The 27,935-nt window shown below is 37.1% G+C and overlaps 1 protein-coding gene across 5 annotated transcripts in view; it reads left to right on the forward strand.

Moving 5' to 3' along the window:
• Positions 1 to 25,944, forward strand: part of ZNF215 (zinc finger protein 215) — a 37,517-nt gene extending 11,573 nt beyond the window's left edge. For 3 of the 5 annotated variants that reach the window (XM_036889732.2, XM_036889723.2, XM_036889716.2), the window contains 4 exons: positions 9,022 to 9,107; positions 10,455 to 10,587; positions 10,883 to 10,966; positions 24,316 to 25,944. In XM_036889732.2, coding sequence (XP_036745627.2) covers positions 9,066 to 9,107; positions 10,455 to 10,587; positions 10,883 to 10,966; positions 24,316 to 25,256 — 1,200 coding nt within the window. In that variant the 5' untranslated portion in view covers positions 9,022 to 9,065 and the 3' untranslated portion in view covers positions 25,257 to 25,944. The remainder of the gene's footprint in view (positions 1 to 9,021; positions 9,108 to 10,454; positions 10,588 to 10,882; positions 10,967 to 24,315) is intronic. The other 2 variants (XM_057507296.1, XM_036889739.2) reach the window with 1 other exon arrangement.
• Positions 25,945 to 27,935: the final 1,991 nt, after the last annotated feature.

The raw sequence follows: 27,935 nt of genomic DNA on the forward strand, positions 1-27,935 counted from the left end.
AGGAAGCATGGATTTTATTCTGTAGACAAGAGAAATAGAGAATGAGATCTTACAGATTGGGTAGGGGAGTAAAATGATTTGATTTGCCTTTTAAAATATCATGTTGGTAACAGTATAGAGTAGGGGTCAGCAAACGATGGTCCACAAGCCAAATATTTTTGAAATAATAGTTTTATTGGAACTTAGCCACCCCCACTGATTTACATTTTGTCTACAGTTGCTTTCAAGCCATGACCAGAGTTGATTAGTTATAGCAGAGAGATTATTGCCTGCAAAAGTAAAAATATTTATTACCTGGATCTGTATCAAAAAACTTGACCAACTTGTGTGAAGGCTAGACTTGAGGGCCCTGAACTGGAAAACCAGTTAAGATACATCAAGTGTTAGAGAGTGAGGGAGCACTGGGAAAACAGAAGTTTGAACCTAAATAATTTACTGACTACATGTAAGATATGAATGGGATAAGACTTATAAATGCACATGTTCTGGCTTGTATGAATGGTGCATAACTAGCAGATTATTTTGAGTGGATGTTAATGATGTGGGTTATTGAATTTGATTTCTCTATGGGCCATCGACAATGAATAAACTGATATGTAGTTAACAATATGGCTTTAATGTTTAGAAAGAGATTTGGAAACATATGTATAAGCAGAAGTAGGAGAAATATACATCCTTAGGGAGAATCAGTATTTAAGAGCTGGCATAGATCTACCTACCTATTATAGAAATACAGAGGATAGAAGAACATGTTAAATTATACCATGGAATTGCCATTAGTAAAATCTAAACTCTGGGAAACTACAAAACAATTCAGTTTGTAAAGCAAAATAACTTCCTTAGAAGGAAAGGGGTATGGAAGAGGGATTTAGAGATTAAAAGAATTGTAAAAGATGTATAGCTAGTTGTGTGAATGTGTGGACCTTATAAAACGTGAGGCAATTGACTGGATATTTGACAAGGAATTATTGATTGAGGACAGTGATGATATAGATATTATGGCTATATTTAGTCCTTATCTAAAAAATAAAGAAAGGACTAAGAAAGGAGAAAAGCCAGGCTAGAAAGGAATAATCTAGGAAGTCAGATGACCCAGAACTACTGTGTTTTGAGTTAATAAAGGAAAATCTTCAAAAGGTAATATTCACAAGTAGTGATTCTATAGCATTTTACTATGCTGATGGACAGTGACTGTAATGGGGTATGTGGGGGGGACTTGGTGAAGGGGGGAGCCTAGTAAACATAATATTCTTCATGTAATTGTAGATTAATGATAACAAAATTTTAAAAAAGGTAATATTCAACAATAGTGCAACAAAAAGGTCCTTTTAAGGTGAGTATTGAAAGTAATTTATTGAAATTGTAGATACTGAAATAATTGTTAAACTGTAGATAGAACAGTTTCAAAGAAGTTGAGGGGGTGTGTATTTGTAGTGAGTTTTACTAGTTTTCTTCTACTGCCATAACAAAATACCAGTCACAGCGACTTAAAGCAACATGAATGTATTATCCTACAGGTCTGTAGATCAGTGGGTCCAGCATGGGTCTCTCTGAGCTAAAAATCAAGGCATTAGGAGGACTGCATTCCTTCCTGGGCCTCATGATCCCTTTCTCCCATCTTCAAAGCTGGCAGTGGTGAACCAAGTCCTTTTCATACTATCATGTCTCTGACCCTCCATTCTCTTGTCATGGCATGTGTACTTGCTTTTGGTTGGCCTTGTGCTGGCCTTCTTGGCCTGTGCACATAGCTGGGACTGATTTTCAGGATTTGTGTGATCAGATTGGGACCACTGAGATAATTTGGGATGATTTCTTCATCTCTAAGTCTTTAATTATATCTGCTGAGTCCCTTTGCCATGTATCCAGGAATTAGGGTGTGGATATCTCTGGAGGCAATTATTTTGCCTTTCAGATGGGTCAAAAAATATAAGTGTGAGGTGGGAATGTGATAAGTATAGACTATTCTTGAAGTTTAGTTAGGAAGGAAATGAGAGGTTGCAGTATAATAGAAGGACTGAGAAAGGCAGTTTCTTTTAACCTGTCATGGCTCTCTGAAGACCCCACTCAAACGGCTTGTCCTTATTTTAGGGTCTCAGGGCTGAGGCAGCTACCTGAGGGGTATTTGTCAAAAACATGTAATGGAAGATGTGGAACATTTGATGGAACAACTAGATAAAAAGGAAATAGAAGATGTGAACAACATGATAAACTTAACTAGACATAACAAATATAGAAGGCGCCCCACTCAACAATAGCAGAATGGAGTGCACATGGAACTTTCTCCAGGTTAGACCAAATGTTAGGCCAAAAATAAGTCACAATAAATATAAACATTTAAATCATACAAGGTATTTTTTCTGACCACTACAGAATGAAATTAGAAATCAAGAGAAAGCAATAACAAAAGAAAAACTGGAAAATTCACAAATATGTAGAAAATTTTAAGACTCTTCAACAACCAATGAGTCAAAGAAGAAATCACAAGGGAAATTAGAAAATACTTTGAGAGGAAAGAAAACAAAAACACAAGATATCAAAGCTTACAGGATTCAATGAAAATAGAGCTCAGAAATTTATAGCTGTAAATGCCTATGTTAAAGAAGTTTCAATTAAATAACCATGTACCTTAAAGAACTATCAAAAGAAGAGCAAATGAAACACTGATCAAACAGAAGGAAGACAATAAGTGATTAGACAGAGATATATAAAATAGAGAATAGAAAAACAGAACCAATAAAACCAGAAGTGGATCATTTGAAAAGATCAACAAATTTGACAAAGGTTTAGCTATACTGACCAAAGAAAAAAGACTCAAGTTACTTAAAATCAGGAGTAAAAGTAGAGATGTTGCAACTGATCTTGCATAAATCAAAAGGATTGTAAGAGAATACTAGGAACATTTATGTGCCAAGAAATTTGATAGATTAAATAGAAAAGTTCTGAAAACACTAACAGACTACCAAAACTGACTCCAGAAGAAATAGAAAACGTAAACTCATCTTTAACAACTCAGGAGATTGAATTGGTAATCAAAAAACTCAGGGACAAGATAGCTTCACTGGTGGATTCTATTAAACATTTAAAGAATAATTAACACCAGTCTTTCTCAGACTCTTCCAAAAAATTAAGGAGGAGGGAATACTTCCTGGCTGATTTTATGATGTGAGTTTTAACCTGTTGCCAAAGCCAGACAAAGGCATCACAAGAAAACTAGCAAACTAAATCCAGCAGCCTATTAAGAGGATTATACACTGTGATCAAATGGGATTTATCCCAGGAATACAACAATCATTGAACGTATGAAAATCAATGCTATACATCATACTAATAGAATGGAGAGGGGAAAATATCACAATGTTTATTGCCATTGATGCAGAAAAAGCGTTTGACAACATTCATCTACCCTTTTATGATTAAAAAAAAACACTCAACAAACTAGGAGTAGAAGAGAATTACCTCTACCTGATAAAGGGTATCTGTGAAAAATCTACAGCAAACATCATACTTAATGATGAATGACTGAAAGCTTTACCTTCAGGATCAGGAATACGATAAGAATGCCCACTGTCACCACTTCTATTCCCCATCATATTGGAGGTTCTGCCAGTGCAACTAGACAATAAAAAGAAAGAAAAGGCATCCTAATTGGAAAGGAAGAAGTAAAACTACTGGCAGATGACCTACTGTTATACAGAGAAAATTCTGAAGAATACAATAAAAAATTATTACACCTAATAAATTTATCAAAAGTTTCAAGATACAGGATTAACATGCAAAAATCATTTCCTGTACATTGGCAATGATAATCCTAAATGAAATTAAGAAAATAATTTCATTTATAATAGCATCAAAAAAAATAAAATACTTAACTATAAGGAGGTGTAATACTTGTCCACTATAACTACAAAACATTGTTGAAAGAAATTAAAGAAGACCTTAAGTGGAAGACATTTTCTGTACACTTTACACAATGTTACATGCCAGTTTTTTTCACTAAAAAATAATTTAAAAAGGACATATGTGTTCATGGTTTGGAAGACTTAGTGTTAAGATACTACTCACCAAATGATCTACAAATTAAAATGCAATTGATGTCAAAATTCCAGTTACCTTTTTTTTTTTTCCAGAAATGGACAAGCTGATCTTGAAATTCACATGGAATTACACAGGACCCCAAGTAACCAAAACAGCCTTGATAACAAAATTTGAGGTTGCACACTTCCCAATTTCAAAACTTACTACAAAGCTACAATAAAGTCACGTGGTAGTATAATAGGATAGACTTATGGATCAATGGAATTGAATTAGGAGTTCAGAAATAAACTCATAAATGTGTGCTCAGTTGATTTTATCAAGGGTGCTAAGAAGACTCTTGTTGAAATCAGGAAAATAGGAAAATAGTTTTTTAATGAATGGTGCTGGAACAACTTGATACAGGGAAAAGATTGAAGTTGAACCTCATGCCATGTATAAACATTAACTCAAACAGATTGATGGATCTAAAAGTAAGATCTAAGGTTATTCCTTAACTCTAAATCACTTTGAATTTGATAATTGATGCTTAGACATGACACCAAAAATAAAAGCACCCAAAAAACATAAAACATTGAAATTAAAATGCTCTGTCCATCAAAGGATACAAGAAAGTGAAAAGAGAAACATACATAATGAGAAAATACTTGGAAATCATACCTGATAAAGGTCTAATATTGGGAAGATATAAAGAATGTTTATACTCAACCAGAAAAAGACAAGCAAAGCAATTTTTAAAATGGGCAACGGACTTGAATAGATAATTCTCCAAAGAAGATGTGCAGATGGCCAAGCATAGGAATAATTGCTCAACATCATTATTTACTAGGGAATTACATATTAAACCCACAATGAGTTACCATTTGACATCCACTAGGAGAGCTGTCATAAAAAAACGAGAAAGAAAAAGAACTGTTGGCAGGGATGTGGAGAAATTGGAACCCTCATATGTTGCTGTTGGTAATGTAAAGTGACGGAGCCACGATGGAAAACAGTTTGGTGTTTCCTCAAGAAGTTAAACAGAGAATTACCGTGTACCCAGGAGAATTGAAAATGTATATGTTTACACAAAAACTTGACCGTAAAAGTTCACAGCATTATTTATAATAGCCCCAAACTGGAAACAATCCAAATGTCCATCAACTGATGAATGGATAAATAAACATGGTATATCCATACAGCCATAATAATTAAGTACTGATATGTGCTACAGCATTGGCAAACCTCCAAAACATTATGCTAATTTAAAAGAGACACAGAAAGTTACATACCATATGATTCAATTTATATGGAATGCCCAGAATAGGCAAATCCATAAAGGTAATATGGAAGAGAGGGGAGATAGGGAGTGACTCTTTAACAGATACAGGGTTACTTTTGTGAGGTATTGAAAATGTTCTGAAACTAGAGTGTGGTTGCATAACATTGTGAATATACTAAAAGCTACTGAATTGTTTACTTTAAAATGGTTAGTTTTTTGTTATGTGAATTTTACTTCAATTTTTTATGGTAGAAAAGAGACATCATTAGGTCAAACCAAAATGGGGTAATAGAATGAATATAAAGGATAAGTGTTCAAGGAACTAAAGACTCTGAAAGAGTGCTGGCAGTGATCTCCTGTGAAATCCAGGCTGCACAAAGTGACTTCAGAAAAGGGGTGATAGACTGGGAAAAGATTAAAGAACCAATGTATTATGGCAGGACCTTGATAAAAGCGGGAGAATGTACTAAGATCAAGAAAGTGAAAACTCAGGATAGGAAAATGTAGTTAGGGATTGATTTATTCCAATTTGTTCTTAATAGAATAATTCTAAATAATAAGGAACCAAGTATGAGCAAGGAAGTAGTTTCATTGCTGATGGTTATTAGAAATAGGGTGTTAAGAGTCCTCAGGCTGGGTTGTTTGAAGCGTCTCTGCCAGTGTTAAAGTACCTATCATAATGTTGGTGGGTTTGGGGTGGAAAGAAACAATGTGAGCTAGGTAACCACAGTTTTTAGTACAATTACTTATTTAATGTATGTCATTCACAATAGACTATAGGCTCTCTGAGGGTGGGAATTTGTGTGCTTCACACATAGGAGATACTCAGTAAATAAGTGATGAATAAATAAGTGAGCAAAAGTTTATGAAAATCTTTTTGTAGAGAGTAGGAAAGTCTTTGTGAAGAAGTGGGAATGGAGACGAATGAGTATATCAAAACAGCTTCCAAGACCATAGTACTGGAGGATGAAAAGAGTGATGACAACCAAGATCCATTTTATATCAGAAGAGAGAAGGAATATTTTTTTGAAGAGCTTGAGAATGTATATGAAGTTTTCATTGAACAGAATGAGTTTCAGGGAACACAAGTGTAAAGGCTCAAGGAGGTCAACAGAGAAGAAGAATTAAAGGAAGGAAAGTATTCAGTAAGAGCAATAAATAAGGGAACAGCTGATTGAAGGTTTTGTGCCTTCTCAAGATAATGTATTTCCAAGAATGACCAGAATAAGAAACTGTTGTGTTGACTGTCCTGGGGATTATGGGATTTAGCCGACTGAGATTTCACAATGTGTTACTGGCCTGAATAAAGTTAACAAACTAATCTTTCTGCAGCATTCACATGGTATGTTGCTGAGAAATTCAATTTATTTTTCAAATTCTGCCTTTATTTACCAAATGGTCTGATAAAATATTCCCCCTACCAGAGGACTGTACAACACAGAGAAGACAAGTAGTGATTTTACAGCATCTTACTACACTGATGGACAGTGACTGCAATGGGGTATGTGGGGGGAACTTGGTGATGGGGGGAGTCTAGTAAACATAATGTTCCTCATGTAATTGTAGATTAATGTTACCAAAAAAAAAAAAAGAAATATTCCCCCTACCCTTACTTAAAGTACCTATCAGAAAAGGTCTTTTCTACAGCAGGCTTCACATACTGATTTTAGCATTGTCAGTAACACAATTTATATATTATTTAAGATCAAGATTTCATTTTGGTTGCTACTGAAATTGTAATCGTTTACATCTGTAGATGAAAAAAGTGATCATACAGGGACTGTGCAGTTCCTTCTAAACAGTTGTTTGAATTATCTTTGAATCCAATTATAAATGTACAACGGAGGCTTAAGGCTTATTGCTATGGACTGCAAGGTTTCTTCATGGTCTGACATTTAAGGATCACTGGTATAACTTGCATATCTTGGAAACTTCAGGAAAGTGGTTTACTTTGGGTTTACCTTGGGTTTGCTTTTCACCAAAGGGCTGGAGAAGAGAATTGGTTATGACCCAGATTTTTATGTTCTGAAAGAGTTGCTAGTTCAAGGTGGCGAGACAGCTTAAGTGTGCATATAGGCTAGACAGAATAATTTAGAGGAAAACAACCCTTGAGTGGAATTCTCCCCAGTGTGTTTGAAGAAGATGATTGGTTAGATAAAATATTCTTAGTTCTCAGTAGAATTATAGCCTGTGTCAGCTAAGCCTTAGTTAGGCCCTCTAGGACAGGATTAAAGTTATTTTTTGAAATCTGCTACAACCACAGATGAGGCCTCTGATTGAATTTTTCAACCTCTTGTAAAATATCAGCATTGCTTTTAAAGCTTTTAAAAAAATGTAAGATCTGGGCCCTGATTCCTGGCAGGGCCTGACATTATTTTTTTGAAGTTCTAAAGATGATTCCTATGAATAGCATGTTAAAACTACTACTGTATCATCAAATAAAACTCTTAGAAGAAAACATAGGCAAAAATCTCTTGAATGTAAGCACGAGAAAGTTTTTCCTGGACACATCTCCTCAGGCAAGGGAAACAAAATAAAAAATGAACAAGTGGGATGACATCAAACTAAAAATCTTCTGTAGAGCAAATGATACCATCAACAGAACAAAAAGGCATCCTACAGTATGGGAGAATATATTTGTGAATGACTTATCTGATAAGGGGTTAATATCCAAAATATATAGACAGCTTACATGCCTCAACACCCAAAAAACAAAAAACCCAATTAAAAAATGGGCAGAGGATCTGAACAGACACTTCTTCAAAGAAGAAATTCAGATGGCAACAGGCTCATGAAAAGATGCTCCCTGTTGCTAATCATCAGGGAAATGCAAATTAAAATCACAATGTGATATCACTTCATACCAGTTAGGTTGGCCAACATCCAAAAGACCAGAAACAAGTGCTGGTGAGGATGCGGAGAAAGGGGAACCCTCCTACACTGTTGGTGGGAATGTAAATTAGTTCAACTCTTGTGGAAAGCAATATGGAGGTTCCTCAAAAAACTAAAAATAGAAATACCATTTGATCCAGGAATTCCACTCCTAGGAATTTACCCAAAGAAAACAAGATACCAGATTCAAAAAGACATATGCACCCCTATGTTTACTGCAGCACTATTTACAATAGCCAAGATATGGAAGTGACTTAAGTGTCCGTCTGTACATGAATGCATAAAGAAGAGGTGGTACATAACACAATGGAATATTATTCAACCATAAAAAGAAAGAAATCCTACTATTTGCAACAACATGGAAGGAGCTAGAGAGTATTATGTTTAGTGAAATAAACCAGGCAGAGAAAGAAGTAAAATGACTTCACTCATTTGTGGAGTATAACAACAAAGCAAAACTGAAGGAACAAAACAGCAGCAGACTCACAGGCTCCAAGAAGGGACTAGTGGCTACCAAAGGGAAGTGGCTGGGGAGGGTGGGTTGGAAGGGAGGGAGAAGGGGATTAAGGGGTACTGTAATTGGCAGTCACCATATAGGTAGGTCACGGAAAGGCAGTACAGCATGGAGAAGACAAGTAATGACTCTTAACATCTTACTACACTGATAGACAGTGACTGCAGTGGGTTCGGGGTGAGGACTTGATAATATGGGTGAATGTTGAAATCTTCATAAGATTGTATATCAATGATAGTATAATAAAAAAAATACCAACTGCTTTAATAAGTTTCTCCACGGCAAATCTTGTTCTCCTGATGTTTTCCTTTGTCTTCCTCAGAGATACCCTGCAAGAAATCTGTCCTCCAGAAGGGGAGCGTCAGGATGGAAAAAATGGAAGCTGACTCACTAACAGGCAAATCCCAGGTGAATTAGGAGTCCAGTCTTCACTGAAATGACCTGCTTTTCTCTTTTGATCTTTCAGTTTTTGCCAAACAGCTCCATCTAAGGACATAAGACTGTTATTTTACACAGGACATTGAACACTGGACCTATTTTATTTTAGTTGGTTATACATTCTTTGGAAAGTATTTAATCTTTGTATATTCTCTGTGCATGTTTTTCCTCAAAGTTGTAAACAATAATTGTAGCTATAGAAATACAGCCTCCCAGAGAATTAAATTTTTAAAAATTTTAGAATGAAAAGTGAAGGGGGCCAAGGGCAGAATCTTGAGCAATGTTGTTTGATAAGCAGGAGCAGAAGAAACCTCAAGGATACACAAATGAAAAGACTGCAGTGGACTGAGAAAATATGCTGTTACATTGAAAGCAAAGGCTGAGAATATTTCAAGAAGAGATCCTTTAGAATATCAGGGAAGTTCAGCCTGAGTAATGTCTATTAATTTATCTTTATGGAGATGCTAACACACATGGGAACTGAAGCCAGGTTGCAGGGGATTGAAGAATGAGAAGATGAGGAAGCCGGCAAACTCGTGTAGATAACAGATTCACAAGGATTGGTTGAGAGGTTGAGGGAAGGATAGCGATGGGATTGAGAATGCACAGAGCGAAGTACAGCAGCTGTTGACAGGATGGCCCTTGTAACAAGTGTTTATGCCATGGCTCCTATGCCAGACACTTCTGTAAGGGCTGGGAATATGATGGGAAGTGAAAGAATGAGTGAGCCTGCAGTTGTGCAGGTTGCATTCTAGCTGAGGTGGATGCCAGCAAGTAGGGCAATTGCAGGGAATCCTTGTTCCAACGAGAGGCAGGAACAGTGCGGTGCAGGCTGGCGAACAGGAAGGCCACCTTGGGCATCAGGAGAAGTCTGTGTGACACAGTGACACTGGGCTGTGAGGCCTGAGTGATGAGGACTTAAAAGGCTGCATCTCAGGGTACCCTGCCTCTTAAGCCAGCAGAGCCCACACCCTCAAAAATCTCCCTCAAATCTCTCTGAAACTCTTCCTGTTCTCAACTCTGTTAATGTGAATTATTTGTACTCTGTAGTAATTTTTTGTTCCACAATTACTCCAAGTGTCTTTTTCTGCTCGGCCAAAATGTAATGTAGAGCCTGGACCTCATTCACTTTTCTTCTGCGACACTCACAGGGTACCAAGTTGATAGGCCCTAATATAACTAGACGTTCACCACTTAGAGCCCCATACATTGTTCTATCAATTTCTTGTATATTTTGACTACCTATTCCAAATTTGTTCCTCATCTTGTAATATTTTTGGGAGTGATCTTTGATTAAAAAGGTACTTAATGTTTTAGGAACCAGTGACATTCAAAGATGTGGTTGTGGCGTTCAGCGAGGATGAGTGGGGGCAGCTGGACCCTGCTGTAAAGAACCTGTACAGGGATGTGATGCTGGAGAACTATAAGAACCTGAACTCACTGCATAAAGGTGGCTTCTGCATGTTGGCCTCATCTGCTCATCAGGAGTCTCTTTGTCTACTGTTACAACCTAGGACCACTAAGTGGTTCAGGGCACTGGGGTTTGGGCTCAGGTTTCCTGATACTGCTGGGCACAATAGCAAATTTCTGTGTTTGATTGGAAGTCCTTTCTGATGTAGAGCTGTGGTGACCTCTGGCTTTATCTTGAGCAGCTCTTAGACTATTACATTGGGTGGACTTCTCTTCCTTGTACAAATGTCTGAAGTGCCTTCGTTGTTGTTTGTTTTCATTTCCCCCATGAACAGAGCATCTACTTTGCAAACCAGTTGAGATCTCTGAGGAAAAAAGATGGATAATGAAGAAAGAAATCCCAAGAACAACTGTTTTTGGTAAGAACCAAGCCAATACAAGGCATTTGTAAGAAGCTTCTGTTTTTAAACACACAGGTTCAACCCCGCCTTTGAGTAGGTAGTTAGGGAGGTGAAACAAAACCACCTAAGCTTTGAAAAAAAAAGTCAGTATTGCTTTTCATTCACAGATCCTTTTTCTTATGTGGACAGGCAAAATAGTGTTGCAGGCTAGGAACACAGACACTTAAGGCTGTGTGGCCTGGGGCAACCTGTCCTGCTAGTTTCCTCATCTGTAGTGTGGATTTAATATCAGTATTTACCTCCATGCCCCTGTGAGGATTCAATGAACTGATATGTGTAGCACACTTAGAATGGTGCCTGGCCTGTGATGCTAAATAAACAAACATTAGCCGACCTAACATTGAAAGCCTTTCTGTTGAAAGAAAACAGTTTTGTTCTATACTATAGACTTCAACAATTTATTTTTCCTTCTTTTAATAGAGAACCCTTTAATATGTGCCTCAACTTCCTACCATTTGTGTTTCTACCTCATCATCATCTCTTTATTAGCATTTTGTTTGTGAGATTATAAATTTATTGTGTGCTTAAGATCTAGTAAGTATAGGAAAGTATGTCATAACCTCACACCCAGAGCTATGTAATATTAACATTTTTCAAAAATTTTTATTAAAGTATCATTAATATATAATCTTAGGTTGGTTTCAAATGTACATCACAGTGGTTCGACAGTCCCCATGATCAGCTTATATTGTGATTGTGAATTATTGTGCCCTTTTGTCCCCCTCCTTCTCCACCTCCTGTACCCGCCCAACCCCTCCCTTTGGTAACTGCTAGTCACATCTCAGTGTGTATAAGTCTACTGGTGTTTTGTGCCTTCCTTTTGCTTTGTTATTATATTTCACAAATACTTGAAACTGTGCAATAATTTATCTTTCTCTACCTGCCTTATTTCACTGAGCATAATACCCTCTAGATCTATCCATGTTGTTGCAAATGACAGGATTTCTTTTCTTTTTATGGCTGAATAATATTCTGTTGTGTATATGTACCACCTCTTCTTTATCTATTCATCTATTGATGGACACTGAGGTTGTTTCCATATCTTGGCTATTGCAAATAATGTGGTCATAAACATAGGGGTGAATATATCTTTTCAAATCAGGGGTTTTGTTTTCTTTTCCTAGGTATTTTATTCTTTTTTGATGCAACTGTAAGTGGAGTTGTTTTCTAGATTTCTCTTTCTGCTAGTTTGTTGTTAGTATATAGGAATGAGACAGATTTCTGTGTATTTATTTTGTATTTTGCAACTTTGCTGAATTCAGTTAGTGGTTTTTGTAGTTTTTTGGTGGATTCTTTAGTGTTTTCTGTGAACAGTATCATGTCATCTGCAAATAGTGGTAGTTTAATTTTTTCCTTACCAATTTTGATGTCTTTTATCTCTTTTGGCTGTCTGATTGCCTTGACTAGGACCTCCAGAACTATGCTGAATAAAAGTGGGGAGAGTGAGCATCCTTGTCTTGTTCCTAATCTTAGAGGAAAAGCTTTCAGCTTTTCACTATTAAGTATGATGTTGGCTATGGGTTTGTCATTTATGGTCTTTGTTATGTTGAGGTACATACCCTATATACCCATGTTTTATCATGAATAGATGTTGAATTTTGTCAAATGCTTTTTCAGCATCTGTTGAGATGATCATGTGGTTTTTATCCTTTTTGTTAATGTGATGTATGATATTGTTTGACTTACTAATATTGTACCATCCTTGCATCCTTGGAATAAATTCCACTTGGTCATGATGGATGATCTTTTGATGTATTTTTGGATTTGGTTTGCTAATATTTTGTTGAGGGCTTTTGAATCTATATTCATCAGTGATATTAATCTGTAATTTTCTTTTTTTGTGGTGCCTTTGTCTGGTTTTGGTGTTAGAGTGATGCTGGCCTCATAGAATGAGTTTGGATGTATTACCTCCTTTTCTACTCTTCGGATACTTTAAGAAGAATGGGTATTACCTGTTCTTTAAATGTTTGGTAGAATTCAGCTGTGAAGCCATAATGATATGGAATTTTGTTTTTTGGGAGTTTTTTTGATTACCAGTTCATTGCTGGTCATTTTTCTGTTCAGATTTTGTTTTTTCCTGGTTCAATCTTGGAAGGTTGTATTTTTCCAGGAAGTTGTCCATTTCTTCTAGGTTGTCCAATTTGCATATAATTTTTCATAGTATTCTCTCATAATGCTTGTATTTCTGTGGTATCCATTGTGACTGTTCCTTGTTTGTTTCTGATTCTGTTTATGTGTGTACATCTCTTGTTTGTGGCACATCTGGCTATTTTATTTTCTCAACCTGCTCCTGGTTTCTTTAATTTTTTTCTATTTTATTCTTCTCTATTTTATTAATTTCTACTCTGATCTTTATTATGTCCCTCCTTTTACTAGGCTTCATTTGTTCTTTTTCTAGTTTAATTTTTATTTTAGATTTTTTTTTGGCATTGTTCTTGTTTCTTGAGGTAAGCCTTTATTGCTGTGTACTTTCCTTTTAGAGCTGCTTTTGCTGCCTCCCACAGATTTTGGGCTGTGTTTTTGTTTTCGTTTCCATGTATTGCTTGATTTCTGTTTCAATTTGTGCACTGATCCATTGGTTATGTAGAAGCATGTTGTTTAGCCTCCATTTGTTTGTAGGTCTTTTTGTTTTCTTTGTGTAATTTCTAATTTCATATGATTGTAGTCTGAGAGGCTGTTTGATACAACTTCAATCTTTTTCAATTTATTAAGGCTCTTCCTGTGGCTTAGTATGTGATCTATTCTGGAGAACATTCCATGTACACTTGAGAAAAATGTGTATCCTGCTGCTTTTGGGTAGAGTGTTTTGTAGATATCTGTTAAATCCATTTGATCTACTGTATTGTTCAGGGCCTCTGTTTCCTTATTTATTTTTTTTTCTTGATATATTGATGTGAGCGGTGTGTTGAAAGTCTCCTAAAGTGAATGTGTTGCATTATAGTTCTGCCTTTAATTCTGTTTGTTTTAATATGCTTTACATATTTAAGTGCTCCTATGTTGTGTTTATAGATACAATGTTTATATTCTCTTGTTAGATGAATTCCTTTATTATTGTATAATGTCATTCTTTGTCTCTTGATACTTTCTTTGTTTTGAAATCAATTTTGTCTGAGGTAGGTACTAATAATCCTGCTTTTTTCTTCCTATTATTTTCATTTACTGTCTTTCATCCCTTCACTTTTAGTCTGTGTATGTTTTTGGTCTAAAATGAGTCCTGTAAGCAGCAAATAGATGGATTTTGTTTTCTTATCCATTCTGCCACTCTATGTCTTTTGATTGATGCATTCAGTCCATTTACATTTTAGGTGATTATTAATAGATATGTACTTATTGCTATATTATCAGTTATTTTCTAGCTGCTTTTTATAGCTCCTCACTGTTTCTTTCTTCCTCTTTTATATTCTTGTTATTGATGGTTTTCTTTAATGTTGTAATTGGGTTTCTCTCTTTAATTTTTTTGTTGATTGCGTGTGTATTTATTGTAGGCTTTACTTTTGTGGTTACCAAAGGTTCAAGGATAGCTTCCTCGCTATATAATAGTCTACCTTAAATTGCTGATTGCTATATTTCAAATACAATCTAAAGGTACTTTTTTCTTCTTTTTCCTCCACATTTTTAAAAAATTCATTTTATTATCATTAATCTACAATTACATAAAGAACATTATGGTTACTAGACTCACCCTTCACCAAGTCCCTCCCCACAAACCCCATTATAGTCACTGTCCATCAGCAGAGTAAGATGCTGTAAACACATTATTTGTCTTCTCTGTGTTGCACATCTCTCCATATGCCCCCCCACATTATACATGCTAATCGTAAGGTCCCCTTTCTTTTTCCCCGCCCTTATCCCTCCCGTCCCACCCCTCCTGCCCAGTCACTTTCCCTTTGGTAACTGTTAGTCCATTCTTGGGTTCTGTGATTCTGCTGCTGTTTTGTTCCTTCAGTTTTTTCCTTTGTTGTTATACTTCACAGATGAGTGAAATCATTTGATACTTGTGTTTCTCCGCCTGGCTTATTTCACTGAGCATAATACCCTCTAGCTACATCCATGTTGCTGCAAATGGTAGGATTTGTTTTCTTCTTATGGCTGAATAATATTCCATTGTGTATATGTACCACATCTTCTTTATCCATTCATCTACTGATGGACACTTAGGTTGCTTCCATTTCTTGGCTATTGTAAATAATGCTGCGATAAACAGGGGTGCATCTGTCTTTTTCAAACTGGAGTGCTGCATTCTTAGGGTAAATTCCTAGAAGTGGAATTCCTGGATCAAATGGTATTTCTATTTTGAGCTTTTTGAGGAACCTCCATACTGTTCTCCACAATGGTTGAACTAATTTGCATTCCCACCAGCAGTAAACGAGGGTTCCCTTTCTCTGCAACCTTGTCAACATTTGTTGTTGTTTGTCTTTTGGATGGTGGTGGTCCTTACTGGTGTGAGGTGATGTCTCATTGTGGTTTTAATTTGCATTTCTCTGATGCAAGCGATGTGGAGCATCTTTTCCTGTGTCTGTTGGCCATCTAAATTTCTTCTTTGGAGAACTGTCTGTTCAGCTCCTCTGCCCGTTTTTTAATTGGATTGTTCACTTTTTGTTTGTTGAGGTGTGTGAGCTCTTTATATATTTTAGATGTCAAGCCTTTATTGGATCTTTCATTTATGAATATATTCTTCCATACTGTAGGGATCCTTTTTGTTTTATTGATGGTGTCCTTTGCTCTACACAAGCTTTCGGCTTGATATAGTCACACTGGTTCATTTTTGCTTTTGTTTCCCTTGCCTGGGGAGATATGTTCATGAAGAAGTCGCTCATGTTTATGTCCAAGAGATTTTTGCCTATGTTTTTTTCTAAGAGTTTTATGGTTTCATGACTTACATTCAGGTCTTTGATCCATTTCAAATTTACTTTTGTGTATGGGGTTAGACAGAGATCCAGTTTCATTCTCTTACATGTAGCTGTCCAGTTTTGCCAGCACCATCTGTTGAAGAGACTGTCATTTCTCCATTGTATGTCCATGGCTCCTTTATCATATATTAATTGACTGTATATGTTTGGGTTAATATCTGGGGTCTCTATTCTATTCTACTGGTCCGTGGCTCTGTTCTTGTGCCAGTACCAAACTGTCTTGATTAATGTGACTTTGTAGTAGAGCTTGAAGTTGGGGAGTGAAGTCCCCCCCACTTTATTCTTCCTTCTCAGGATTGCTTTGGCTATTCGGGGTCTTTGGTGTTTCCATATGAATTTTTGAACTATTTGTTCTAGTTCATTGAAGAATGTTGTTGGTAATGTGATAGGGATTGCATCAAATCTGTATATTGCTTTGGGCAGGATGGCCATTTTGATGATATTAATGCTTCCTAGCTAAGGTTCCTCCATATTTTTTATACCAGATGTCATATTCTGCACTTTTTGTGTGTCTATTGACTGATTTTGTGGATAGTTGATTTTGCTTGTTTTGTTTTAATTTTGTACATGCTTGGTAATTAGTTGGTCTACTACCTTTACTGTGGGTTTATTTTCATTGGTGAAAGCTGTTTAGCCTTATGGATATTTCTATCTACAGCAGTTGCCTTAAACACATCCTGTAATGCTGGCTTAGTGGTGGTGAATTCCTTCAACTTTTCATTTTCTGGAAATTCTTAATACCTTCTTCAAATTAAATGATAATCTTGCTGGGTAGAGGATTCTTGGCTGGAGTTCCTTCTGTTTCAGTACATTAAATATTCATGCCACTCCCTTCTGGCCTGTAGAGTTGTTGTTGAGAAGTCTGCTGATAGCCTGATGGGATTTTCTTTATTAGTAATCTTTTTTCTCTCTCTGCCTGACTTTCGGTACTCTGTCCTTGTCCTTGATCTTTGCCATTTTAATTATTAAATGTCTTGGTGTTGTCTTGCTGAGGTTCCTTTTGTTAGTGGATCTCTGTGCTTCTACTACCTGAGTGTCTACTTCCTTTCCAGAATGGGGAAGTTTTCAACAATTATTTTCTTAAAGAGACTTTCTATCCCTTTGTCTTTCTCTTCTCCTTCTGGTATCCCTTTTACAGGAATATTGTTTCATTTGGATTGGTCACATATCTCTCTTATCATTCTTTCATTCCTAGAAATGCTTTTTGCTCTCTATTCCTCAGCTTGTTTTCCTGTTCTCTAATTTCCATTTCACTTACTGTTTCCTCTACATGTTCTTGTTTACTCTTAAATCCCTCCATTGTATGTTTCATTTCAGGTACTGTATTCTTAACTTTGAGTGGCTCTTTTTCAGGTTTTCTATCTCTTTGTTCATGTTCTCCCTAAGATCTTGAATATTTTTCTGTAAAACCGTGAGCATGTTTATGACTTTTATTTTGAAATTGTTATCAAGAAGATTGGTGATCTGTTTCACTAAGCCCTCTTTCTGGGGTTGTGTCTTGTAGTTTTGGATCAAATTCCTCTGCCTGCTCATTTTGTCAGGGATTCTGTGTTTCTCCCCTCAGATGTCTCTTCTATGCTTTCTGGCCTATAGGGTAATAGCTTTATAAAGAAGGGGTGCTGTGGTTCCCAGAAGCTCAATATTCTTTACTCTCTAGTGCCTGGTTCTGTTTTGCAGGGGCCCCAGCTGTTGGCATGCTGTGGGTGGGGCCACCTGTCTGTCTGGTATCTGTAGTGGTCTAAGTCTGGGCAGTTTGCTTCCAGTGCTGCCATCATGATGAGATCACTATGGGTGGAGGTGTCCTCTGTCTGGCCTTCAGCAGTGGCAGGGCTGCAGGGATAATGGGGTGGGTGGGCTGATGTGCAGCTCTGCCTCGGCTGGACCCACAGCACTGGGTTTGGACACCTGCGGAGAGGAAGGAGCTCTTGGGGCTGGCTCCTGCAGGCACCTCCCTGGTTTGGCTGAAATGGAGCCAAGCAAGCTGGGATGGTCTCCCTCTATATGCCAGGCAGCAAAGTGTGATGCTGCCTCTGGGCCAAGTGGGTTGTCTGTCAGCAGCACACAGGGAGGTGCCTCGGAGCTGCATTGCCAGCAAGGGGAATGGAGCATTTGGGGTTCCCAAGAGTGTCTGATCTGTTGGGCTGAGTAAGGGCTGGGGAGGTATCCTCTACCTGGCCTTTAAGCTGAGGAGAGAGAGTTCTATTCAACCCTTGCTCCTCTCATGCCCCTCCCACTGCTGGAAACTCTTTCAAACTGCCTCCTCTGCTTTGGGTCTCAGGACTGGTGGAGTGTGCCTGCCCTCCACACTGGCTGAAGTCTCAGCCTCCCAGAGTGTTGTTCTGCCTGCCCCTGGTGTCCAGCCCCAATGATCACCAGAACCTAATGTAATGTGGGCTTGTGCTCCTGGAGCAGATCTCCAGGACCAGGTGTGCAGTGCTCCTGAGCTACCCCATTTCTGCTCCATTCCTCTTTCTTCTATCTGAAGGCTGGGGTTGGGAGAGGACTTGGGTCCCACGCAATCTTGGCTTTGCCACCTCACCCTTTTGTGTGTGGTCCTCTCTTCTTCCTCAGGTGCAGGGGGTCTGTTCTGCAGTCTTCAGGTCATTTTCAGGTCCAGTTGCATTTGCTGTATTTCCCATTTTTATGTGCGTTTTGGAGGAGGTTGCCTTTCTATTCCACAACCTTTCGATTGTAGTATGAACATTTTTGTTTTCTTAAACCTTTTTCTTTGTGCCTCTGTAGCTTGTGGAGATTTATTTTTTCTCAAAATTGGGATCATCAGGAATATGTCATTTTGTGTCCTGTTCTCCTTACCTAGTATGATATGAGCAGTTACCTTTTGCACTAAATAGTCTATGAAAATGTGGTTTCTAATCCATATACTACATTTCATAACATACATGCATCATAATGTACTTAACCATTCCCCACCAACTGTTGAACATTCAAGTTGTTGCCAATTTTTCAGGCATATCTCATAACTTCCATAGGATACTTTATATGAACAGAAACTACCATCAAAGTGTATAAGTAAATTTAACTGTCTTGTTACATGATGTTGTTGACTACAGAAAGATTATACCCATTCATACTCTAATAATATTATTGATTATATCTCTCTTTATTGTTACCCTTGCAAATAGTGAATACTATTTACTTGAAATCTTTATTAATTTGGTAGGCAAAGTGCTCTGTTTCTTCCTTTCTAGGTAAATCCTCCCCACGAGTTACCCTTTAAACCCCAAATCTCTCTACCTTCTTTCAGTTATATTTTCACCATTTCTTCCTCATCTTCCCTAGGTTATCACACCCACAACTGCAACTTCAATTACCACATATACATAGGTGACTTAGAAATCTATATCCGCAGCTCAGGCTGCTTCCCTGAGCTGAAAACTTACATACACATGACATTTCTTTGGGATATCTTAAAGATGCCTTAAATTCCACAAAACCAAAGTCATAATTTTTCCCTTTCTAGTCTTCTTCTGTTGTTCTCTCTCTGAGTGAGTGGCACTGCCAGCCATCCAGGTATGTAAGTATAGTTTGTGTTGTCATTGACACAACTTCATCATCATCTCCCTAATACTTATTAGGACCATTTTAACTTATTGTACCATTCCTACTCTTCCTGGTAATGAGAATGTTATCTATCTCTATTGACACCTTAGCAAACACTGGGTATTGTTTGCCTGAAACCTTTATTAACTTGATAGGCAAAGTGCTGTTTCTCCCTTTCTAAGGTAAATCTTCCCCACCAGTTATCCACTTGGTGGATATTTCCACTTTGTCCATCAGCAATGCCAGCACCCTAGACCATGTACTATCATCATCCCACCTCAGCTGTCACCATAGTCTTTTAATTAGTCTAAATAAAATATTTTGGCATGCCTTTTAGTTGTATCTGTTTTCCCCCAATTGCAGTGTTTAAGCCACACTGCAGAGAGTGTAAATTTTGTCATGTACTGGCTTAAATTACTATATTGATTTCAGTTTTGCTTACTGTCCCTACCTACTCCAGCCTCATCCTCCCCTTGCACTAGTCCCTACCTACTCCAGCCTCATCCTCCCCTTGTTCACTGTACTTGATCCATGCTGATCTACTCTGAATAAGTCAACATCAAATATGTATTAGCACCTACTGTGTCCTAAGCACTCTGGTAGGTGTTGGACTACAGCAGAGGATAGACAAGCCCATAGGAGACCTTCCCATAGGACAGACAAGCCCATAGTTGTTCCTTGAGTGTGGCTTGCACTCTGCCATCACAAGACTTCTGTACATACTGCTTCTTTACATGAAATGCTTTCTCCTATTCTTTGCTTAGTTGACTCCTACTCTTTCTTTAGCACTTAAATAGGTCCACATTTCCTCAGGGATGCCTTTCTTGATCAATCAGGTTAGTTTTTTCTGTTATATTTTACCATAGTAGCACCATATTCTTTCCTTTTAGCATTTATCACATTTGTAATTACATGTGGCTGTGTGAGTTTTTGTCTCCCACACCAGGCTTTATGCTCCTTGAGGGTAGGGAACATGTTTCTTTTGCCCCTCCTTTGTATCTCCAGCCCTTTGCACATATATAGGAACCAAAGGAGAAAATGGATATTGGATCATAAGAAAGGTAAAAATTATTTCATTTGTTTTCATCATTTTTGATTCAGTAATTGGTTATTTTATGTCCTTTTAAAAACTGTAGATATTTTAATGTATTAAGATCTTAATGTAAATTCTTACTCACTGTTAACCAGAGCTGTGGCAAATAAGTAATCTCTGAGGGTTCCTTTTTAAAATTCATTTATGGTGTCTGCTGTACATATTGTTAAAGTTTATGTTGTCAGTAATCTTCCTCCATCATTTTATATGTTAATTTATACATAAGAAGAATTTTTCCATCCCCCAACTAAGAAACATTATTTCCTGATTTTATTCTAATTTTTATCTTTTCATCATTTAAATATAATGCTTTAATCAATTTGGAATTTTCTTCAGTAAGTATAATTTATTTTCCCAGTTAATGGACTGCAGTGGATTAAAGACAGCCACAAAATCTTTGTCACTCTTCTCCATCCAAATGTAGACTTTGTTTCCCCTCGCCTTGAATCTGGGCTTGTAGTAAACTAAATATTTCATCTGTAAGATGGAGCAGAATTGATGCTGTGCCGGTTGTAGGTCTAGCCTGTAACAGTACTTGCAGCACCTTCCTACTCCTCTTGGATGTCAGCAGCCACTAATTCAACTCCCCTGGTACCACTATGCTTGTGAGAAGCCCCACTTAGCCACATGGAATGTACATACATAAACACAAATACACATATATATGTTAAAGGCTTACCAAATGATTCTGATGCACATTTGGATTAAGAGCCAGTGATCCAGGTTTATTAGAGACAGTGTAAGGTAAATTTGGATAGAGAATATAAAACCAAAGTTTTGATTGCTTAACTAGTTGAAATCTATGGGTTTTGATCTACAAGTACAGATAAGACACTAGAGTGATTTTTAAAAATTGGGGGAAATTGTCAGACCAAAGAAAGGCAGAGAGGTGGTTTGGCAAGGGCTGTTCTCCAGGAGAGTTGTAGGCAGAGACCCAGGATTCAGATTATAGGCTATGGGGTTAAAGTGTTCATTTTGTTTTAGATTAGAGACAGGGATAAAGTCTTGTAGATGAAGCACAGTTTGAGAGCTTGGAATTGGTGGTCAGGAGTAAGCCAATAATTTGAAATGTATATAGAGCAAAAGAAAAGTCATGGGCTAATATGTGTAAAGACAAACCATGATGTTACCACTAAAATCAACAGGTAAGAATGCCTGCTACCACAGTTACTGCAGATGACCTGAAAGACTTAGCTGTGAAAGAAAAATAAATGAAACAGAAGAGAAATTGAACAGAGAAGCAGAGAAAAGGCTGTTACTTGCAAATGATAACTCTATTTAGGAATCTGAGACTTAGTATCAAAAGTATCATATCTATTAAGAATTTTATAAAGTGGCCAGATGGCAAATACAAATAGTAGCTTCCCTATATATGAGAACTAAGTGACTTGAAAATAACAATACATGAAAGTGATTTTTAAAATAGAAGTTAGGGAGTTACATGAAAAATGGGTTTTGCAAACATGTGGAGAACAACAGAAATTTACTTGGGGAAATAGGAATTTTGCCATTCAGTAAATACTGCTGGAACAAGTTACTGTTTGGGTTATCTAATGCTTCTAACACATTACGCCAAAATGTTGTGACTTAAAGCATTTTATTAATTCTTAACAGTTTTGTGAGTTGACTTAGGAATTCTTATGCCCCGTTGGATTGATGGCTGAGGATGCAGTGTGTGATGGGCATGGAATAGTCAAGATGGCTCCTCACGTAGCTGGAAGTTGATGCTGGCCATCACTGGGAACTTAGCTGGTTCTGTGGACCAGAGCATCTACATGTGGCCTCTTGTATGGGCTTCTAACAACATGATAGCCACATTCTGAGAGGGAACATCCTGAGAGGAACTGGAAGCTGTCGGTCTCCTGAAGGTTAGGTGCAGAAGAGGCATAGTATCACTTCTAGCACATTTAGTTGGCTAAGCAATCACGATCAGCATAGACTCAAGGGGAAGAAAAATAAACGTACCTTACTTTATTATAAGAATATAGCATATAATACATACAATGTACAAAATATGTATTGATTATTTATATTCTGGGGAAGTTTTCTGGTCAACAGTAGGCTATTAGTAGTTAACAGTTTTGGGGAGTCAGAAGTTACATGCAGATCTTCTATTGTAGGGTGGGGGTTGGCACCCCTAATCCCCACATTATTTAGTGGTCAACTGTACATAATTTTTTCCCCCTTTAAATACATTCCTCTTGCCTAAGACTTCATCTCATGGCATCAAGGTTGAAATCCAAGATCTCTTCATTTAAATTAGGGCCGGGTTTGGAAGAGCTTCCTCTCTCTTTCTCTCTTTCTGAAAGCCTATGAATTTAAAGGGACAAGCTGTCTGCCCCCACATACCAAGTAGACACTGGTGGGGCCAAGAAACAGGAAATCTGCAATTGATACTCTCATTATATTCTTAGGCTCTACCCCAGGAAATTCTGGTTTAATAGTCTAGTTTCCAGTGTGGGTATTGCACAAATAATAATTTCTGCTAGAAATTAGACTAAACTAGGTTGAATTGATAGTACTTGACAAGGTTGGATGCATCAATGAGGCTGCTTTGAGATAAGTCATTTTATGAAATAAAATTACAGTATCTAAGGACAGATTCTGTATGAGAGATAAAGAACAATGGTTATTCAAGATCTCTTTGGGGACTCTGGTATAAATATTAGAACAGTGACTCACTGAACAATAATGACACTGAGGAAGGGAAGTTCTTTCCACATGGATGATGATATTTTCAGGCTCTCATTTATGACATTGGAAGAGAGTAGAAGAGTAGTCAAGTGGAGTTGTCTTGGAGACTGGTAAAAACAACGGTTGATAATATATGTGAGACTGCAAAGCTAAAGATGTGATTTGGCTACCAATAAAGTGCAGAAGATAAAATCATTAGATACACGCTGTGTTATGTGGAAAAGAAAAGGGGAGTCAACTTTTTAAAACTGCTAGAATATATAGTGTACTAGGGATGTTCCTACAGAAGCGAAGTGAGAAAGGAATTTGAGAAGGGAAGTGGAACATAATCAAATGAAACAAACTGAAGACAGGTGAAAACAAGCGAACCCAATCTTAATCAATATATTTTGAGTTCTAGGAAATACATAGAAAAATATTATAGCTCTGTTAGAATCAGGAGTAATTTTGAGCCCAGAGGAAGGATGGTTTCCTTGCCACCTTTTACTTGTTTTGTCTGCCTTTATTAAGCACAGAAAATAATTGCAGCTGTGTGAAAAATAGGGGCACAGTGACCGTAAGTTTGCTTTTAGCTGCTGAAGGCATGGTGCCTGTAAATGTAGACATGTTCCTAAAGATATGATTAAACTGGTATTTTAGAAGGGCTTATTTACTTATTGATGGACAGCTTGGGTTGAAAGAGATGAGATGCTAGAGAAAGGAAGATTAGGTATAACCTTCACAGACTACTTATGAACCAGTGATAATTTGAACTATGCTTTGCTGCCCCAATCCTGTTCATATGCATCCTGGTTCATACTCAAGCCCTGTGTGTTCTTTCTACTATTACTGATAGTTCTCCTCATAGTTATGCTCTCTTAACCCTTTTAAAATATTTTTACCCCATTTATTTTCTCTGTAGTTCTCCTTTCCTAATCTTGTCTCACATTTCCATTCTGTGTTTAAGACCCATAAAGTATGCATATACCTTTAATATGGGTTAGAGTCCCATAATAACAATTAAACAATCGACCTTCTTCTAGTTCATGGAATTTTTTATTTCTGTTTAGACAGAGAGACATTTTCAGAAAACCAAGATTCAGTTCCAAAGCAGAGAATTTCTGGAGAAGAATCCTCCCATGGAGTGATTATGACAAGATTGACCAAAAGTGGACAGCCTTCTTTAGATGTCAGGACAGGTGATGACTGGTTGTATAGGAACCAGAAACACTGGGACATAAATTTGACACAACAAGCTTTCATTCATAAGACAGTCTACCCTGAGGAGGGAAACTTTGAATGTTGTGAAAATCAGAAAAGCTTTAATGTTAAGTCAGCTAATTCAATTTTTGATATACAACAGAGAATTTCTATGAGAAAGAGGTCTTCTAAGTGTGACAGGTTTAAAAATAATTTCAACTTTAATTTGGACTCAGTAGGTAAGCAACATTCAGAATATAATGATTGTAGGAATGCCTTGAGCCTGAGTACAGATATTCAACATCCACGAAGTAATACAGTGAATTCCTATGAATGCTATCAGTGTAAGAAAGCCTTCAGCCGGAGTTCATCCCTCATTCGTCATCAGGTCATTCACACAGGAGAGAAACCCTATAAATGCAGTGAATGTGGGAGATCATTCAACCGACGTACAAACCTTATTAAGCATCAAAAAATACATACTGGTGCAAAGGCCTGTGAAGGCAATACATGTGGAAAAGCCTCCAGTAAGAGTGAAGATGGTAATAAAAATCCAAGGTTCGTTTCTGGAGATAATCTTTATGAATGTGTTAACTGTGGAAAATCCTTTACCCGGAGCTCCTCTCTGAATCGACATCAAATAATTCACACTGGAGAGAGACCATTCAAATGTAAGGAATGTGAGAAAACCTTCAACAGGCATTCAAACCTTAAACAACACCAAAAACTTCATATTCAGCAGAAGTCCTACGATAGGAATGAACACAAGATTACCTTCAGTCAGAGAGCAGAACTCATACAACATCTATGAATTTATGCTGGAAGGAATCCTATGAATATAGGAAATGTAAAAGAACATCTGTTAGATATTTAATTGATGTGACTGAATTAATATTGGAAAGAAATGTGTTACTGTACAGAAATGTTTGAGGGAGTTTTACCAGGCCCCCAGATGAAGCCATAAGGGTTTGAAGTTGAATTTTTCAGTGTACAAGTCAAAGTCTATCATTATTCTGATAGCCATTGCTGTTGTTGTTCTCTGGTTTGTAATTGGGACATATGGCATATTTATATTTATCTGATCTTTGAAGTGGGTGGGTATTAGGGAAGAGTCAACCAATATCCTTAGAGCTGATATTTAATAAAAGTCAAACCTCCAGTCCTTATAAGAAGGTCACAAGAAACCAGGAGTTTATGAGAATATAGGGGGACTGTATTTCTAAAGACTGAACTCTCTAAATTAATAGCCAGGACCACCGTGACAGCCAGTGTCTCTACCCCCAATAATATCCCTGGCTGTGCTGGTGCTGAGTGAGGACTAGGATTCGAAGAGGGTTATCAACTGCAGTAGGAGGTAAACTAACAAATTATATGTATTCTTCAAAATCTGCACTTTTAAAAGTACTACTGTGGAATCTATGGTGGACAGAGAGCCATAGCCATAGGTCTATCATTTTACCCCAAACATTAAGAAGTCAATAAAGTGTCTTAATACTCTTGTGCACCACTTCCTCTTTCTTCTATAACCTACATCAGGATCCCTAAGGGTTTTTAAGCCAAGATGCTTAACTTAAATGTGCACAAAAATATTCTTACTGAAGACATTCCCAATGAATGATGGAGGTGGTTATTTTGCGAGAGTTTATACTTTATTCAAAAGGAAAAAAATTATACTGGAGTAAACCCCTATGATGAGTTAATAAATGTGAAAAATGATTCTATGTTCATTTATTTATCCTTTACATCACAAAAGAAGTTGTATTAGAACAAAACTCTACAAAGGTAATTGATATGGAAGTTCATATAAACAGAAAGCAACTTGTAGAGCATCTTAACAAGAGGACCACTCCGAATGTGGTCCTACTTGTTATTTTTGCTTTTGTTGCCTTTGCTTTTGGTATTAAATCCAAAAATTCATCACAAAGACCACTGTCAAAGAACTTAACATATGTCATTTTCTAGGACTTCTAGTGTTTCACGTCTTAATTCAGGTCTTTAATCCATTTTGGGTTAATTTTTGTATGTGTTGTTAGGTAGTGGTCCAGTTTTGCCAACGCTGTTTATTGAAGAGACTGCTGCTTCCCATTGTATGTTCTTGGCTTTCTTGTAGTAAGTTAGTTGACCATATATGTGTGGGTTTATTTCTGGGTGCCCTATTCTATTCCATTGATCAGTGTGTCTTTTTATGCAAGTACCATACTGTTTTGATTACTATAGCTTTGTAACAGTTTGAAATCAGGAAATGTGATTATCTCTAGCTTCGTTCTTAAGATTGCTGTGGCTATTTGGGGTCTTTCGTGGTTCCATACAAATTTTTGGTATGTTTTTTTATTTCTGTGAAGAATGCCATTGGAATTTTTATAGGGATTGCATTGAATCTGCAGATTGCTTTTGTATGGACATTTTAACAATATTCTTCTAATCCATGAGCACAGAGTATCTTCTTATTTATTTGTGTCTGCTTCAGTTTCCTTCATCAATGTCTTAACTTTTCAATGTGCAGATAGATCTTTCATCTCCTTGGTTAAATTTATTCCTAGGTATTTTATTCTTTTTATGCAATTGTAAGTAGGATTTTCTTAATTTCTTTTTCTAATAGTTCATTGTTAGTGTAAAGAAATGCAACTATTTTTTAAGCATAAATAAAATCTGTAAATTCTCAGAAGGAAAATACTTAGTTATATTAGTTTTTAAGAACATGACTGACAGATCATGTTATGCCATAGAATTATGTCACATGCTTTGAGAGAAATCTGTGCCTCACTAAGGAGCCCACAGAAGACAAACACTGGGACTTTTCTTTCAGCTTTTACAATGAACACATTTCTGGCACCATGTACTGTGCAAGATCTGAACTAGTCATCCAACTATATATAACTTCATACTGTGACCACCGATCCAAATTAAGGCCCTGGATAATTACACTGTTGCCTACTCCATTTCAGTCTCTGACCTCAGAGGAGTTGACTTTCAACACTTTAAGTTGATTCTTGTAATTACCACCTTATTTCTGAATACTGTATGTTATACTGTTGTTTCTTGATTGACAGTTTGAGGGACTACCTTCTGATATTCTCTTATGGGAGATGGGTGCTCTTATACTCCCTCTCACCCTCCCATGATGCTATCAGTGTGGTTTCTCTCAATTATTTGTTCATCTATTTTCAGTATATATATGTCTGAACTAAGACACGTAGTATACTATGATTACATTTCCTTTTCCAATTTTTTGTTCTTTCGTGGAGTTAAACTGCTTTGGTTAGGATTGGTCTATCTCTGAAAGTTCAATGTGAAATATGCATTTTCTAAGCACAATCTATTTTGCAAGACCACTACTACTCCAGTCTCTCCCTGTTTATAGACCTTTCCTTCCTTTTCTTTTTTCTATGTAGGTGAGACCCGTGGTCCATGTAATGTCAAATAATCTCTTCCATTCTCTTTCCCTTGATTTCTTTTCTTAGATCTGTTTGATAAAAACCTGTACCCTGGA

Source organism: Manis pentadactyla, chromosome 9 (assembly GCF_030020395.1).
Source record: "Manis pentadactyla isolate mManPen7 chromosome 9, mManPen7.hap1, whole genome shotgun sequence".
NCBI classification, from domain to species: domain Eukaryota; kingdom Metazoa; phylum Chordata; class Mammalia; order Pholidota; family Manidae; genus Manis; species Manis pentadactyla.